This window comes from Prionailurus viverrinus, chromosome E2 (assembly GCF_022837055.1).
Source record: "Prionailurus viverrinus isolate Anna chromosome E2, UM_Priviv_1.0, whole genome shotgun sequence".
Classification (NCBI taxonomy): Eukaryota; Metazoa; Chordata; class Mammalia; order Carnivora; family Felidae; genus Prionailurus; species Prionailurus viverrinus.
In genome coordinates, this window is record NC_062575.1 from 34,690,086 (window position 1) to 34,708,175 (window position 18,090).

At 43.9% G+C, this 18,090-nt stretch overlaps 1 protein-coding gene across 3 annotated transcripts in view; it reads right to left on the minus strand.

The window, feature by feature from the left end:
- HEATR3 (HEAT repeat containing 3) overlaps positions 1 to 13,754 on the minus strand; it is a 40,237-nt gene extending 26,483 nt beyond the window's left edge. For 2 of the 3 annotated variants that reach the window (XM_047835943.1, XM_047835942.1), the window contains exons 1-7: positions 13,456 to 13,754; positions 13,153 to 13,325; positions 11,040 to 11,127; positions 9,250 to 9,362; positions 6,886 to 6,995; positions 4,028 to 4,168; positions 2,048 to 2,325 (exon numbers count right to left, since the gene is read on the minus strand). In XM_047835943.1, the coding sequence (XP_047691899.1) occupies positions 2,048 to 2,325; positions 4,028 to 4,168; positions 6,886 to 6,995; positions 9,250 to 9,362; positions 11,040 to 11,127; positions 13,153 to 13,325; positions 13,456 to 13,587 (1,035 nt within the window). In that variant the 5' untranslated portion in view covers positions 13,588 to 13,754. Of the gene's footprint in view, positions 1 to 2,047; positions 2,326 to 4,027; positions 4,169 to 6,885; positions 6,996 to 9,249; positions 9,363 to 11,039; positions 11,128 to 13,152; positions 13,326 to 13,455 lie in introns of those variants that run through there. The other variant, XM_047835944.1, reaches the window with a different exon arrangement.
- Positions 13,755 to 18,090: the final 4,336 nt, after the last annotated feature.

Below are 18,090 nucleotides of genomic sequence, written 5' to 3' on the forward strand. Positions count from 1 at the left end.
GTTATGAGAAAACACTGCATTTTATAAGCACCAATGTTCTATTTTTAAATAATAGCTGGGAGAGTAAGTGCCTAAATAACAGTTAAATATCAACATTTTTTACACCATGGCACTTTCGTCTTGGTAGACATGGATCTCAGTCCCCACCTTCTCCCCCTAGGAGTCCCTTGGAAGCAAGGCTGAGGGTGGAGAACTCCAGGGTGCTGTTCTCCCGCTCCCCGGGAGGGGTTTCAGGTATTTCAGGGTTCCCTGACAGCCCACCTGTAATCTCGGCTTCTGCTGACGGGCATTTGTCGTGGTAAAACGTGGTCTGTGTGCACAGGTTGGGATAAGGTCAGCACAATACCACGGCTGCATAAGAGCCTCCAAGCCCTGATCTGTCACTTTCCCCAGATGGAAGCCATGTATGTCCCAGATCCAGGACTGACCCTTCCCGTGACAACTGAACAGAAAAATGTTCCTAGGGTTCTTTATAAATACCCCTTTGTGAGGATAAGGCACACGGCTATGCCTTTCTCTATCTTGTTTTACTGGCTTTAAATTATACTCAGACTACAGACAAAAAAGAAATCTGGGGTTCAAATATGTGCCTGCCTGCACCAAAAGGGGTGCCATGATTTTGAAGCGACTTTATGTTTGCAAGCAGCTCCAGGCTTCTCACTTTCATATTGGCCCCACAACTCACCGCGCTGCTGTGTACCTAAGGGCTAGCCACGGGGGCGGGAGAGTAGCTCCAGCTACAACATTTTGACTTCGCTAAAGTAGCACCGATCCGTGCTTTACAAGACTTTGTGAACCCAGGAAAGTAAGATACTGTTATATTTCTTTTCAGGTATATTCCATTTAGAGAATTTTTATTGGGCACCAACTTCTCAAAACTCTAAGACACTGACTAAAGACAGCTCTCAGTTTCAGTTCACTTTATACAAATCGGGACAAGCCACATGCAGAACTGCAGAAAGTGTGAGGGAATGGAAATAGCACTCTCCCGGCCCAGGCTTCATCCTCCTCCTTCGGAATGAAGAAAGCCAGCAGCCTCACTGATCTCCCCTGCCTCCAGGCCCCCTAACGACACCAACCTGCTTTCGTCATGCTGTTCCTTCCCCATCCTAGACAGTGAGGTGTTCTGTCCAAAAAGCCTGCTCTGACTACCTCTTCCTCTCCTCTCCCCTCCCATCAGGGCCATAGATCTGGTGTGCCTCTCTATAAAACACTACTCCCTCAGAAATCTGTGCACAGCCCTATCACTGCTCCTGGCACGGCATATTATAATACATCCTAATTATGGGTCTGTCCTCCCAAGATGGAGAAGGTCCCTTAAGATGAAAATGTCTTGTCTTTCTAGCATCAGCATCTGGCATGGTGCCTGGCACACTGCAGGAGCACAGAAAATGTGCACCTGAATGAAGAAAGCCAACCTGCTGTCCACCCTGCTCTCCTCCTTGGGGGAAATGTTTTTCCAAGGTATGGCTCCATCTCTGCTGACCGGCTCCGCTGACATGCTCCCTGCACCTAAGTTTGCTCACCTTTACTCCGACACAAGCATGTCACAACCACCCGTTCGGCAAACCCTAAAACCCATCAATTCTCATAAGCACCCAACCTTCTCTGCCCAGCAGCAGTGGGCAAACGAGGGCTTGCTATTTTTAAGGATAAATACTAAAAAGAGACAAGAATGCAAGGGACAAGCCAAGCAAAGTAAAAATTCCTTTAGTTTGAAGATAGTCTGGCAAAATATGTAACAAAGAGGGGAGACACAGGAGTTAGGAAGGTGTCTGCATGCTATTTAAAGTGTTCTAAAAGGACGGGTCTATCCCCTCTTTGAAATATTCTGTATATAAAAGTTTAATTTTAGATAGATTTCTTTTCCCCCTTTGGGAGTAGATTTATAATGTGACCATGAGAGTCGATGGGGAAAAAGGACTGATTTTTACTGGAGTTCACGTCATATTTAATTTTGCTGTAACATTTTTCTGCAAAGCTTTGGCGACCTATTAAAAGAAAACAGCTGTATTAATCCAGGATTGCAAGCATCAATCTGACTTACTGGAAGTAAATCTGAAATGAAAGTTTTCCTTCTGACTTTTCTTTTATGAGGAATTTCTTCCATTTCATCGTCTTCAATCAGATGGTCACCATTGGCATTCTCTCGTATCTCCTCCGTCTCTGCTGCCGCTTTTAACCTTTGAGTTTCGGCCTCCTTCATTTGAATAACTATTTCACCAGCATCCACTTCCAACACTTCCGATAAGATCTTCAGTATGGCATTTATGATTTCTGCCTGACTCTTGGATGGAATAATGTCTTTTAGGTTCCAAACTGTTCCTGGGGGGAGGGGAGGGGGAGAAATGCACATAAGGAATCCCCTGTGAAAGCTTTTATTAAATCCAGTTTCCATGAGATTGGTTCTTTAAGCTCAGATGGGATTTCAAAAAATGTCAAACCCTCCTCCACCCCTGTTTAGTTTTTATTAAATGTCCACACACACAAAAAAAAGCTTTGCACAGAGGCAGCTCTCTTTGTTACCATCCTCCGCAATCATCTCCCTTCCTTGGCACTCAATGCCTTTCTCTGATACACCACACAGCAACAGACCAAGAGAAGGCTGATCAGGTTTCACTTGAAATGACAAATTAAGTTGCCCACTCTCTTTCATCTTAACCTGAGCTGCCCTCCTAGGCAGCTTCTTATACTCCAGGAGTAGAATTAAATGTACTAAAATTCCAAGGTCTCATGGAAAAACCAGAGAGCAGGTTCTACAGAACAGGAGCCACCTGTTACTCGTTAGTCAGTTAAAATAAAAATACTTCCTGGTACCTACCCAAAAGAAGTGAAAGCAGGGACTCGAACAGATATGTGTATACCCATATTCACAGCAGCATTACTCAACAGCCACAAACCCAAGTGCCCAACCATGGATGAATGGTTAAACAAAATGTGATAAATACATATAGTGGAATAGTAGTCAGCCTCAAAAAGGAAGGAAATTCTGACACATGTTACAACATGGATGAACTCAGAGGGCGTTATACTAAATGAAATTAGTCACAGTTGGTACAGCTTGTTACTTTTGATCTTGGAGTCATGAGTTTAAGTCCCATGTTGGGTGGAGAGCTCACTTTAAAAAAATTTTTTTTAATTTTTTTAAAATAATAAAACAGGGGGCCTGGGTGGCTCAGTCGGTTAAGCATCCGACTTGGGCTCAGGTCATGATCTCGCGGTTTGTGGGTTTGAGCCCCGTGTCGGGCTCTGTGCTGACAGCTCGGAGCCTGGAGCCTGCTTCTAATTCTGCATCTCCCTATCTCTCTGCTCCTCCCGTGTTCATGCTCTGTGTCTCTATCTCTCAAAAATAAACATTAAAAAAAATTTTTTTAATAAAATAATAAATTAGCCAGCTTCAGAAAGAAAAATACTGTATAATTCTACTTATATGAGGCACCTAAAGAAGTCAAATTCATAGAAACAGAAAGTAGACGGGTGGTTGCTGGGGGCCGGGAGGAGGGGGAGATGGGGAGTTGTCCAATGTGTACAGAGCCTCACTTTTGCAAGATGAAAAGTCCTGGAGATTGGTTGCACAACAACGTTGAATGTACTTAACACTACTAAACTGCACACTTAAAAATGGTCAAGATGGCAAATTCTACGTTACATGTAATTTTTTTTAATGTTTATTTATTTATTTTGAGAGAGAGAAAAAGAAAGAGAGTGCATGAGCAGGAGAGGAACAAAGAGAGAGAGAGAGAGAGAGAGAGAGAATTCCAAGCAGGCTCCATGCTATCAGGAGCCCACAAACCATGAGATTATGACCTGAGCTGAAACCAAGAATCAGATGTTCAACCAACTGAGCCACCCAGGCACCCCTATGCATAACCTCTTGAATCTCCACTTAAATATTAAATTTTCAGAACAGACATATACCGGAAAGTCCTGATGTGGTGAAATGAACGAATGATTGAATTTTGGCCCCCATCTCTACCCATTACATATTACTAAAAAAGGACACTGTCGCAAAATGGCTAAATTTTACCTGCCACCAATGTCTTTAACAGAATGTAGTCCATGGAACTGACAGGAGAAAGCATTGCTGACTCCAGTACATGCAATGCTGGGGCAGTGAAAGAGTTCAGTAGCTCTGGGTTATCTTCAGTCACTGTCTGCAAACAATATGCTATAAAGATAAAAATTAAGAAACAAATGAATTCTGCTAGGGTAATTTATACCAATCTAACTCATCAGAAAACATCTGCATCTTTACAACTTCTTCAGACACAGGTAGCTTTTGTAAGATAGATACGCTTTACCTCAAGCATGATACATGCAAATGAGGCTCCTCGAAGATCAGTGAAAGACTTTTTTCTTTTTCTTAATTTCTAATTCTTTATACAATATACTTTCACAAAATACAATTTTAAAGGCTCTTAAATGTTGTGACAACATGGAATTGCTATGAACATTTACAAAAGTTTCTCCTCAATTTCTGTACTTACAGTGGACTGGTAGTAAACAGCCTGTGGACCAAACACCAGTACACAGACAACACTCTTAGCAGCTCCACTGTCAAGAACAAGCCCCAGGTTTGGGGTCATTCTGGCTTCCTTTAAATTTAGCATGACCTTAAAACTTAGGGCACTTATTTCTAGCGAAGCAACATTTCTTTAAGAAAAAAAGCATCTTAGGGGCACCTGGGTTGAGTTGAGTCGGTTGAGCGTCTGTGGCTCAGGTCAGGATCTCACAGGTTGTGAGTTTGAGCCCTGCGTCAGGCTCTCGGCTGTCAACATAGAGCCTGGAGCCTGCCTCAGATCCTCTGTCCCCCTCTCTCTTTGCCCCTCCCCCTGCTCGCTCTCTATCAAAAATAAACAAACATTAAAAAAGACTTAAAAAAATATTTTACATAAAAATATGAGTAAACTGAGAGATGGCTACAGTATTCATAGACATATGGTCATTTAGCACTTACTTCCTACCTTGTACTAAAACAAGATAATGGATTACAACTTGCAAATTAGAAATAATTAACTGAAAGTACCAAAACAACTGGGATTGCCTGACGGGTCTGGCAGAAGAGACCTCTGAAGCACAAAGATGAAGCAAGCCCAAGTTTGTTTTTCTTAGTGTGATCCAAACAAACCCATTTCTTTCAGGTCTCAAAATTTCAAAGCTGACCATACCCATCCAAATTAGTCAAAATATATGCTACTTCTGTGATCTAGTTTGGTTCCCAAAACACATTTGTATACGAACCCATAAATATGCATGTGTGTGTGTGTGCGTATATATATATATACGTATGCCCAAATGTAATTTTTTTCACTAAGAGACTAACTAAATTCACTTTAGCAAAAGCCTAGAAAAACTATGGCTGCTACCATAAAGACAATACAAGAGCAAAGAAAGCCATATTAACATAAAGAACAGTGTCTCAGAAGTTCACTTTACTTCACGTGAATGTTGCTTGATTTTCAAACCAAAGTAACTTGACATTTGTTTAAAAAATCACGAATCTAGCTAAATGCGGAAATAAAACACTATTATACAATTCAAAATTATTTTATTCTGATCCATCTTTTAGAAGTTTATTAGAGAAAAAAATTTTTAAATAACTAAATCTACAAAAGATACAAAAACAGAAGTCAAGTTTTACTTTTAAAAGCTATTAACTAGGGGTGCCTGGGTGGCTCAGTCGGTTGAGCGTCCGACTTCGGCTCAGGTCATCATCTCATCATCTCACAGTCTGTGGGTTCGAGTCCCACGTCAGGCTCTGTGCTGACAGCTCAGAGCCTGGAGCCTGTTTCCACTCCTGTGTCTCCCTCTCTCTCTGCCCCTCCCCCAGTCTCACTTTGTCTCACTCTGTCTCTCAAAAATAAATAAATATTTAAAAAATTAAAAAAATAAATAAAAGCTATTAACTACCTTTTGTCAATTTCCCTCATTGTAAGAAAAACTGTCTTCTGAAATGAAAAGCCACCTACAAATTTCCTAGTTCAACTGTTTTTAAGATCCACATTTACTCATAAATCACCCTTCCACCAAAGATTCCATTTTGAGAAACTGATTTAAAATTTGTTCCCAGTATTATTGATTCCACTATTTTTTTTTTTTTTTCTGTTCTCTTAAAAGTATCCAGTAGAGACAAAAGAAGCATCACTAAGAGGAAACACACTTAGTCCACGCCAGGAAAAATGCATAATTAAATAAAAGGACAGCTGGATACCTGGTCATTATAATGGGTAGAAAAGAAATGCTTTGCATCAATTATTTCTCCACTGTCCCCAGAGTTCTGTTGAGCCACCCACCCTCCAATCTGTCTCCTGAAATGAATAAGGGATCCTCACTTTGGCTCTCTCACCCCCCAGAGAGAGAGTGAGGGAGCCAAGGCAGCTGAAGCTGCCAGCCTGGGCTTTCTCTGTCCCACAGAAGGGAAGCAGACCTATGTGAAATTTCCATCACTCACTTTCCTCTCTCAAAAAAAGCACAGGTTATCAGTGTTCTGCTGGGAGTATGAGATAGTGGTACAAGACATTTAAATAAGTCTAGATTCCAATTAACTTTGGTTCAAAGGCCTGGTAGTTGTGGGTTACTACTTCTCAGTAAATGGGAGATAAAAGCTTCAAGACTTAATAAAGCCTAAGAATGGTAATACACTAGAAACCGCACCTGCTCACATAATTGCCTTCCTCCCTTTCAGAGTGAAGAGCAGGAAAACTGTATGAGTAAGTAAAGTATTAATCATAGATTTTAAAAGATCCAAAACAAACAGAACTGAGTTACACATTTATATATAATGAGAAAAAAAATCACTCCTGTAGAATAAACATGCTATGTTGGAATAAAATTTTTGAATAAGGCCATACATACTTAATAAATCATCACCTTTTCTTCACTTACCTACTGAAATAGCCAGGTCAACATTGGTGGAAAACCTACTTAAATACTTTAATACAATCTCCAAACACCCTTCTTTGTTGAATATAGATACTGCTCTACTACTGCATTCACTAAATTGAAGGGGGAAAAAAAAGTTTTACTATTCACATTTTAACATTAAGAAATCAACCACAGAAATTCATGAAAAGATAAATTAGGCTTTATAAACGAACTAAAGAACTGGAGTCAAGCACCCACCATTTTTATAGATGAAGAAACCAATGCCCATTCATACACACTGTACATAAACAAAAGTGGCCATCCGTATTTTTATGTCTAACACACTAGGACATTTTAACCAATCTCTTTACCTGCATGCCAGTTTCCTTATAGGAAGCTAGAGCTGGAAGAGATCTTAGAAATCACTACCATTTACTTCTAATCCTCATTTCATACAGGAGGAAACCTAGGCCCCAAAAGATGGAGTGATCTATTCAAAGATCACACATTTTATTTGTGGTGGTTCCTTGGGTCCAGCCTACTATTCCTCCCACCGTGTAACAGTAATAGTAAGATAAAGTGAGGATAAAAGGTCTCTATGCTTATAAAACAAAAAGCACAAATTTAAAAGAAAATAAAATGAATTTTATTCACTCCTTCTAGACTATTATAATCAGCAAGCAGAATTTGCAGTCTGCAGAAGAGAAATTGCTATCATAAATATAGTTGAAGCTACACTATCTTTTAATAAAAAAAATCAGAATTAATGTTAAGAATGTTATTAATAAATATAACTAAATATAATAAGTATACGAAATACAGGGTATAAAAGAAAGGTAATTTTAATAATTTTATTCCTGTTTCCAGAGAAAAGTATCCCTCTGTTCATACCACATATACACATGATACAATAAAACAGTGGATCAGGTTATTAAACAGAGGTGACTAAATTACGAAATTCAATCTTGTTATCTAAAGATAAACTACTTTCTGCCTGACTCTCTGTCCATCTGTCTACCTACCTACCCCACCTAGTTACTACAGCACTGCTATGAGCCTACCCTTAAGATGGCCACAGCAGAATCAAATATAGTCAGGAATATAAGGCATACATGCGTTAAGATCATTGTAAATATATACACATGTATACAACTTAAACATATAGGATTTAAAATCATGAAGCATAAGACAAAACTGTGAAAAGCTATAACAACTGGAAACGGTACTGTTAGGGCTCACAGGCATTCAGGAAAGAGACACTGTGAAGACTACTTTTTCAGGCTCTTTTCAAAGAAAATTTTTTAGGGCGCCTGGGTGGCGCAGTCGGTTAAGCGTCCGACTTCAGCCAGGTCACGATCTCGCGGTCCGTGAGTTCGAGCCCCGCGTCAGGCTCTGGGCTGATGGCTCAGAGCCTGGAGCCTGCTTCCGATTCTGTGTCTCCCTCTCTCTCTGCCCCTCCCCCATTCATGCTCTGTCTCTCTCTGTCCCCAAAATAAATAAACGTTGAAAAAAAAATTTTTTTAAAAAAAAGAAAAATTTTTAAAACTTCTAACAATTAAATAAGCTAAAGTTCCTGGGTACAGGAAACTGTAACCACCCACTTGCTCAGTTCCTCAAATCTGATCTCTCCAATTTTCTGGTGGAATGCATCCACTAGTTTGAAATGAAATCATCGGCACGTTCAGACTGCTGTGTGGGCAGCTTTTCAGTATCCAACTTAATCCTGTTTTCTGAGATACATCTGTGCTTTTAGGTCAGAAGGTATCATTGCTGCTGACCAGAAAATAAGGAACTATGACACAATCCGGTTAGAAAGGTGGGACATAAAATAGGGTAGGAAAAAATAAGTCCAGGTAGTGTTTCTAGCCATTTCCATTTCTAAAAGCAAGTCCACACCACCCCGCCACTGCTGCAATCATGGAGAGCATGGCCTTCTTCCTACTGGGGACAAGGGAGCTCTTCTCAGGCGTCGGCGGTCCTGTCAAATGGCAACTGCTAGGGTGGAGGAATAACGCACCAGCCAAGGTCTGTGGCCCTGTCTCGTCCAGGTGCTAGACCGAAGGAGCTGCTGCACAGGGGCTTGACTAGCTTGAAGACAATGACCACTCAAGCGTATGCGGGCAGTGGAGGGTAACTGGGGTAGAGTACATGGTAATGGCCACGATTCCTCTTATTTCTGTCAGCAGCAATGATTGGAGAGAAGTCATAAAGCAAAAACAGAGACAGCGATGCTATGAGGAAAAGGGCTTGGGAGGCAGGGCTGATCTTAGATCACCTAAGATCACAGGCCCACCAAGGAGAACAGAGCTCTCTCTACAGTTTTGCAGAAAGAGCAGCAGCCTGAGTAGTGTTGAAGCAGGAGGCTGTGTTCGGAAAGCACCTTACCATATATTCCACAGCACATTCATGGCCTCATTGACTATGTTCTCAATAGAATTTCTGTTCTGATCTTTTTTTTCCTGTGGAGACATCTCATTTGAATCCAGTCCGGCACTACACTGCAACCAAATATCATGATTAGTACCCTGGTTCAAAAGAATAATTAAACAAAAAGGCTAATGATAGTGAAGAACCACAAAAACTAAACATCAGAAATTATAGTGGTTAACGAGCTTATCAAATTCTCATAAGCAGTACCCTTCCCACAGTCCTGTTCCCTTCTGGCAAGAAATACAGATGAGAAAAGTTCACGAGTCATTGTGCAAACTGGATACAAAGCATTTAACACTTTAAAATGTAGAATCAATACAAAGTATTTTATCTAATGCAATGAAGACAGTAAATCAGGCACAGAAAGGTAACACACAATAGGAGCTAACATCTACACAGGGCCTTCTATGCACAAGGCACTACTCTAAGCACTTTTACATTAGGTTATTTAATCCTGACCATAACCTGTGAGGCAGAGGATCTACTATCCCCAATCTTCTGCTACAAAAGGAAAACTGAGGTACGAGATTGCAGAAAGCGTAGCTTAATACACGGCAAAGCTGGGATTCAGATCCATGTATTCTGGCTCCGAAGTCGGGGCAGGACTGCCCTGTAGCACAGCCCATGGCCCCCTCTAAAGCAGAGCTTCTCAGTCTCAGTACCGCTGACATTTTGGACTGGATGATTCTTTGTTGTGGGGTTCACATGTGCACTGCAGGATGTTAGCAGCATCCTTGGCCTCTACCCACTAGCCAACACCTCAAAAGTGTCTCCAGACACTGACAAATGTCCCCTGTAGGGAAAATCACCACCAGTTCAGAACCAATGCTCTGAACAGAATAAGATGAGATGCCTCTCATCAAAATTGGATATTCTTTATAAAGCCTTAAATAAAAGTTATGTATCAATACAGAATAGTGGACTAGAAGCAGCCTAGAGAGAAAGAGAGCGCCTTATTCCCTTCAACTACGTCATGCACTAAGGTTGGCGTGATGTTAAATTTGAAAACTTAATGTAGTCTTCATGGCAAATTCCTAGTCCGTGCCTCAGTTTTCTCATCTGTAAAACAGGAGTAACACCTTACAAATAGGACTGCTGGAAGGATTAAATAATACATAAAACACCACCTGACACAAAAATGTAAAAACTACTTTTATTTACAAAATTTAAGGTCTAAAGGAGTCAGTCTATAGTTTTAGAAAGGGCTTTTCGGGGCGCCTGGGTGGCTCAGTCGGTTGAGCGTCCGACTTCGGCTCAGGTCATGATCTCACGGTCCGTGAGTTCGAGCCCCGCGTCAGGCTCTGTGCTGACCGCTCAGAGCCTGGAGCCTGCTTCAGATTCTGTGTCTCCCTCTCTCTCTGACCCTCCCCCATTCATGCTCTGTCTCTCTCTGTCTCAAAAATAAACGTTAAAAAAAAAAAATTTAAAAAAAAAGTAAATAAAAAACATTAAGTCTTTAAAAAAAATTAAAAAAAAAATAAAAAAATAAAAAAAATAAAAAAAAAAAAAAGAAAGGGCTTTTCCAACTAGCATATAAATAAAAAATAGTGGGGACAAAATAATGGAGACTGGTATAATGAGAAGAAATCTGTGTTTCTAGGAAAAGAAATAAAATGCCCATAGAATGTTTTGAGGGAAGACAAAATAACCAATACCAAAGGGCTTTAAAAAAAAAAAAAATCTAAGTGCGTATACTAAAAGCTACAATTAAAAACTGCCATGAAGATACTTTTTAAACCACCTACCTCTTTCAGCAGTGCGACCAGAGGAGTCATGATATCCTTAGTCACCATGTCATCACAAACTTCGAAACCTCCACAAGCACTGAGATTTCTACACAAAAAGTTTAAAATAGGTTTTACTTTCTCAGAGCACACATCACAAAAACACTTTTAAGTTCTCAAATGTAATTTCTACCCATACTTAAGGTTTTCCAGATGACATTGCATATGATTTCTGTAAGATGCTACAGAACCAGGGGTGCCTGGGTGGCTCAGTTGGTTAAGCATCCGACTTCAGCTCAGGTCATGGTCTCACTGTCCGTGGGTTCGAGTCTCTCTTCAGGCTCTGTGCTGACAGCTCAGAGCCTGGAGCCTGCTTCAGATTCTTTGTTTCCCTCTGGCTCTCTCTACCCCTTCCCCGCACACACTCAGTCTCTCTCTCTCTCTTAAAAATAAACAAACGTTAGGAAAAAAAAAAAGATGCCACAGAATCAATCCAAAGATTTCATCTGTTCTGATCCTTGTTTCACATGATGTAAACAAATGACTTTGTCATGTGACAACTTAATTTTCAAGTCTGAAACAATACACAGGTACATGGCTACAGGGGCAGTAAGAGAGAGAAGACTTTTCCTATTTAATGTGAACAAATCACAGCATGATCTTACATGAAAGGAACTTTTCTTGGGATCAAGACTTCCAAGGGCAGCAAGGGTGAGGCTGAAGGACAGCCCCTGAAGCAACCCAGGCTAAACTGAATTTTAATTGGGAAGCCACTGCTTGCTTGCCTTCTGAGTGCACAGCACTGTGCCAGGCACTGAAGACGGAGATGAATCAGAAGACGCCCCCACAACCTTCCAGGAGCTCTCAGTGTGCAGAAAACGCCCCCACAACCTTCCAGGAGCTCCCAGTGTACATATGCTGCAGGGAAAGAGTAGGGCTTCCTCCATGTGGTTTCCTCCAGTATGTGGCTAATCCCCATCCATCCCTTAGAGCTCACCTCAAACACCCCTCCCTTAGGGCTTTCTTTTCTGAACCCCCCAGTTATCTATCTATCTATCTATCTATCTATCTATCTATCTATCATATATAATGATTTATAACCAAATCATTATTTGGCTAATGCCTGTCTGCCTCAAAGCTGTAAGACAGAAGTCATATCTGTCTTGTTCACTAACACATGCCCACAGCCTAGCCCACTGCTTGGAGCACAGTGGATACACAAAATATACCTGCTAAAGCACCAAATGCAACATGATATAGACAGAGCGGCAAGAATCGCAAACACTACCTTCTACTCTTGCCCCCTCTACAGTCCATTCTCTGCACAGACACCAGAGTAGCCTTTTCAAAAGGTAAATTAGATCAGGCCACTCCTGCTCACCATAGGCCCTTTAGCCCTACACCCCTGAGTCCCTGTCCATTTCTCCAACCTCATCTGTAATACCCACCCCTGCCCTGCAAAGCCACGCTAAACTTCCTGTTCTTCAACCAGGCCAAGTCCTTTGCTGCCTCACTTCTTTGCTGTTTCCCTCCTTCGGGAATGCTTTTGCCCTGGATTTTCATGTCTGGCTCGGATGCATCAGATCAAGTGTCATCTACAGATCAGAACTTAAAGTAACTTCCCACCTCCAACTCATTATCCTCTTGTTTCTCTCCATAGCACTTCTCACTATCTAGTATTTCCTGTTTTACCTGTTTACTAGTCTCTTGTCTCATCAACACGGGTTCTGTGAAGGCAGGGATCTCAGCTCTCTTGCTCAATGTTCTGCCTGCTCAAACTCCCTGCACCCAGAACACGTGCCACATGCACTGGAAGAGCTCACAGAACCTCGGAACTCTGGGGGTTCCTGGAGAGGGAGCGATGTATGTTAGGCCTTGCGGGGAGGAGGATACGTGGCAGTTGGCTGCTTGCAGCTGGAGCAGCCAGCTGGACAGATGGAATGCGATTGGGGGAGAGGGGTGCGCTCCTCAGGGGTCTGCAGACTGAGTTCAAATCCCCCCTCTGCAAATGGGAGACCCTGGGCAGTTCTGGGTCTCCCGAGCTGCCGAAGGCAAGGGCATGGAGATAATCGACGGTGCGTGGCACGCACACAGTGCTGGCCGGCCGCCGCGACCCCTCTCTCTCCCGGCTCACCTCAGCGCGCCGGCCGCCGTCTCCCTCACCGCCAGGCTGGGGTCCAGCAGCAGCGGCCCGAGGCGGCGCACGGCGTCCCGACGCGCCAGGCCCGGCAACGCAGGCCGCTGCTGCACCAGCCGGGCCAACCCCGCGCAGGCGCACTCGCGGACCTCGGCGCTCGGGTGCTGGAGCTGCGGGACAGGAGCAAGTGTCAGACGCAGCGCAGAGCGCAGGCGCGGGGGCCGCGGCAGGGGCGCGCCGCGCTGCCCCGGGGCTCCGCGCGAAGCCCGCCCCTCGCAGCCCCGCGCGCCCCCGCTTCACCTTTTCTAGCAGCTCCGCCGCCGGCCCGTCGTCCTCCTCTCCCTCAGTCCCGTTCGCCGCCGCCTCGGCCTGACAGTCGCCCGTAGGAGAGAACTGAGGCCGCTTGAAGCGCTTCGTCCGGCTCTTGCCCATGGCGATGTGCGCTGGGAGAAAAGACCGAGAGAGGAGGGCAACAGCAGGACGGCGGAGGCTGCTGAGCTGGTGTCAGGGTCCTGCTGCCGAGGGGTTCTCGGCGCCACTGCTCAGCCGGGCCCGCTGACTGCCGGAGCCCACATGGAGAAGCAGTGCGCAAGCGCGCCGCGTGTCGGCGGGGAGGAGGCTGGCTCCGGGAGCGCGCAGGCGTAATGGTGGGGGTGGGGCCAGACCTGGGTTAGTAGCGGAGTCAGGGGTTTTTCCCCCCGGGGAAGAAGGAGGCTGGGCTTTAATGGGATTACAGCCTCCCAGGAGCCTAGTGACGTTTATTGTTACTGAACGTCGCCACACTCTTATTTCCATAATAACCAAAATGCGATTAAGGATACCTAACTTGCAAGGTTATTGTGAGGCTTACATAAAATTGTGTAAGGCGCCTAACACCAAACCTGACATTTATTTTAGGTGCTCAAAATTATTAACCACGACTTTTTGTGTCCCCCACGGCATAGCACAGCTCCCGTCAAGTAAACAACCCAGTTTTTGTTTTAGATGTTTTAGAATAAATGTACATCTATGTTTGATCAGACGGATTCCCTTAAATTAATCTTCCTGGGGGCACCTGGGTGGCTCAGTCCGTTACTGTCTGACTTTGGCTCAGATCCTGATCTCAGGGCTTGGAGAGCTGACAGCTCAGAGCCTGGAGCCCGCTTTGGATTCTGTGTCTCCGGGTCTCCCTGCCCCTTCCCCACTCACACTCTGCCTCTCTCTCTCTCTCTCTCTCTCTCTCTCTCTCTCCTGCCCCTTCCCCACTCACACTCTGCCTCTCTCTCTCTCTCTCTCTCTCTCTCTCTCTCTCAGAAATAAACATTTAAAGAACATTTTTAGGGGCACCTGGGTGGCTCAGTTGGTTGAGCCTGGGACTTCGGCTAGGGTCATGATCTGGCAGCTCGTGAGTTCGAGCTCTCCCCACCCCCCCACTCACCCAGGGCTCTGTGCTGACAGCTCTAGGGGCCTGGAGCCTACTTCAGATTCTGTCTCCGTCTCTCTCCGCCCCTCCCTTGCTTGCACATGGCCTCTCTCTCTCTCTCTCTCTCTCTCTCTCTCTCTCAAAAATTAAAAAATATATACATTTAAATTTTTTTAATAAAATAAAATTCCTATCTTAAAAAAAAAAGTTAATCTTCCGCCTCAGTTTCCTCGTTTGTGAAAATGGGAATACTGATAATACATACCTAAATACATACTTGGACACATACACACGCTCTCTCCAGCTGGACACTAAACCCTATGAGGACAAGACTGTCTGTTTACACAAATCACCGTATTCCCAACACTGGCCCAACAAGTCCTGCCTGGCACAGAATAGGCATGCAATTTCTTGAATGAATAGAGACCACATAATGAGGAAAGGGTAGGTCATGTCATCTAGACAGAACAGGAGGAGATTGAAAAAAAAAAAAGGTTCCTGCTGTTTCTCTCACTGTGGGGATGAGCAAGACAAAATGGTCAAAAACCTTAGCTAAGGGAAAACTTTGTGGTCTGTTTTCATTAGCTACTCTTTCCTGGGAGATATTAACATTTCTGTTCAAATGAATGATAAACTTTATTTAATGAGCTTAAGATCCCTTCTGGGAACCACGAAGATATTAGTTTTAGGAGGAGCCCGGTGACCTTTAACTAGTCTAATAATCCATAACCAGTCACTTTTTAAAAATCCAGGCAAGTCACGATTATCTAAGGTCTCTTCTTCCTACAAGTTATTGCTGTCAAGAAGGAATTTTTGAATTAGGCTGCTTAGAGGCCTCTTCCTTTGAGACAATAAAAATGCTTGTAATCAGTTATTGGTCACACACATTTTAAGGTTGGTTTTTTGTTTGTTTGTTTTTGAGAGAGGGAAGTGGGGAAGGGCAGAGAGAGAGGGAGAGAGAGAATCCCAAGCAGGCTCCACATTGGCACAGAAACCGATGTGGGGCTTGAACTCACAAACTGTGAGATCATGACCTGAGCTGAAGTCAAGAGTCAGATACTTAACTGACTGAGCCACCCAGGCGCCCCTGGTCACACACATTTTAAATAGGAGCTAGCTCTTCCTGTTTCTCCCCATTCATATGTTTGTAAGATAATTTTCCTGAAGAAAACACACTTATCTATATTCCTTTAAAATCTTTGACAATCTCAGGTGGATACATAACTGAACTATGTAGCATGAGGTTCAGACTTTTATATGACCTATCCCATGTGGCCACAGCACCCTGCCACATGCTTCTGACACATCATGTCTTCCCAGGAGCCTCCTCAGTCGTTCCCATACACTCCCTTGGACTTTCCTTTACCTGGGCCTGGGGGACTGTATAGCTTAGCAAGCTTCCATAGCACGCCCCGGCATTAATCACCTCAGTTTTGCCGGTAAATGGTCTCAGATATGTTTATAGTTCCTCTGAGTTTTAGGAACTCGTGGTGGGATAGGAGATGTACACTAAAAGATGGCCATCCCGCGGGGCCTAGCCTACTGTCCTCATCCTCCCACCCGCCCCAGCACACTCTACGTGTTCTTTGATTGCCCTGTATCTCTCTCTTAGGATTGTCCATGAAATACCATCAAAAGTATGCCTGTGTGCTTCCGCCCCTAGTCTGTGCCCCTCCCTGGAGGGCAGGGGCCACTGCCAGTCTCTGCATTACTTGCGCCTGGCACTCAGCTGAATTAAAGTCCCTGAGCTGTCCACTCCCTCTGTGTGTGGTTACTGCCCTCGGCCTCAGCTGCCCCTACATAAAGTGACTCAGTAGTCATCGACAAGGAATGTGGCTGCTGGTAAAACCATCTGCAGAGAACCAGACATGGGTCTCTAGCTCCAGATCTGCCTCTATCTGACCAGATGATCAAGGGAAGTTTGCTTCCCTTCCCTAGACCTCAGTTTCTCCATTTACAAAGACTCTTTAGGGGTCTTCAAAATATCAGAGGGCTATGAACCATATTGATTAGTTCAGGACAGGCGATCTGGAAGGAAAACTGAATGAACAGGTGTCAGAGCCTGGGAGAGGCACCCTGGCTGCTGATTTCTCATTTGGTCCTCAAAATCTTCCTGAGCTATGTGTTATCAGAGGGTAACTGCTGACAGCCAACCTGAGAAAGTCACGGCAAAGGGATCTGCTGCCCGTCAGAAATTCTACTTCATTCACTCATTCATTCATTCACTCACTCAACAAATATCTTTTTTTAAATTTTTTTTATTTTTTTTTATTAAAAAAAAATTTTTTTTCAACGTTTATTTATTTTTGGGACAGAGAGAGACAGAGCATGAACGGGGGAGGGGCAGAGAGAGAGGGAGACACAGAATCGGAAACAGGCTCCAGGCTCCGAGCCATCAGCCCAGAGCCTGATGCGAGGCTCGAACTCACGGACCGCGAGATCGTGACCTGGCTGAAGTCGGACGCTTAACCGACTGCGCCACCCAGGCGCCCCTCAACAAATATCTATTGTTGGGTCCTTACTGTCCATCAGGCACTGTACCAGTACTAGTGGTAATGTGATAACTAAGATCTGTCCCTGATGTCGTGGGGTTTACATTCCATCCACACTAGAGCTCTATGCTGCCTCTAAGAAAGTTACTGTAGAAGGGAGCCTAGGTGGCTCAGTCCCTTGAGCATCTGACTTCGGCTCAGGTGATAATCTCACGGTTCATGATTTTGAGCCCTGAATCAGGATGTCTGCCGCTGGTACAGAGGCCACTTGGGATCCTCTGTCTCTCCTTCTCACTACCCCTCCCCCACTCAACCATGCGTAAAAATTTTTAATGTTTATTTATTTTTGAAATAGAGACAGAGCGTGAGCAGGGGAGGGGCAGAGAGAGAGAGGAAGACACAGAATCCAAAGCAGGCTCCATGCTCTGAGCTGTCAGCGCAGAGCCCAACACAGGGCTCGAACCCACAAACCACGAGATCATGACCTGAGCCAAAGTCGAAAGCTCAACCAACTAAGCCACTCAGGCGCCCCAAACTTAACATGTTTTTTGATAAAAAGTTAATTAATGAATTTTTAAAAAATGTATCCAAAAACTTGGGAAGAAAGGAAGTGAATGACTACATATTTTTTCAATGTTTTTCAATATTTTCTCGTAGTAGCCCAGTATCAGTAGACTTTTCTCCCATGATGAAAGTGTTCTCTGTCCTGTCTGGCACAGGAGCCACTAGCCACACATGGTTATAAGCACTTGAAGGATGCAAGTGTCAGTGCAGCTGAGAAACTGAAGTTTCCATTTTAACTCATTTTAATTGGCTACTGTTTTGTGAAGCACAACTCTATAGCAGTGGTTCTGAACTGGGGATGATTTTGCTCCTCAGAGGACATTTGGTAATGTCTTGGAGGCATTTTGGTAATCACTATGGCGGTGCTATTAGCATCTAATGGGTACAGGTAGGTGCTATTGCCATCTGGGCTAGTGTGGGACTGTCCTGTACACTGTAGGGTGTTGAGCAGCAACTCTGACTTCTACCCACTAGATG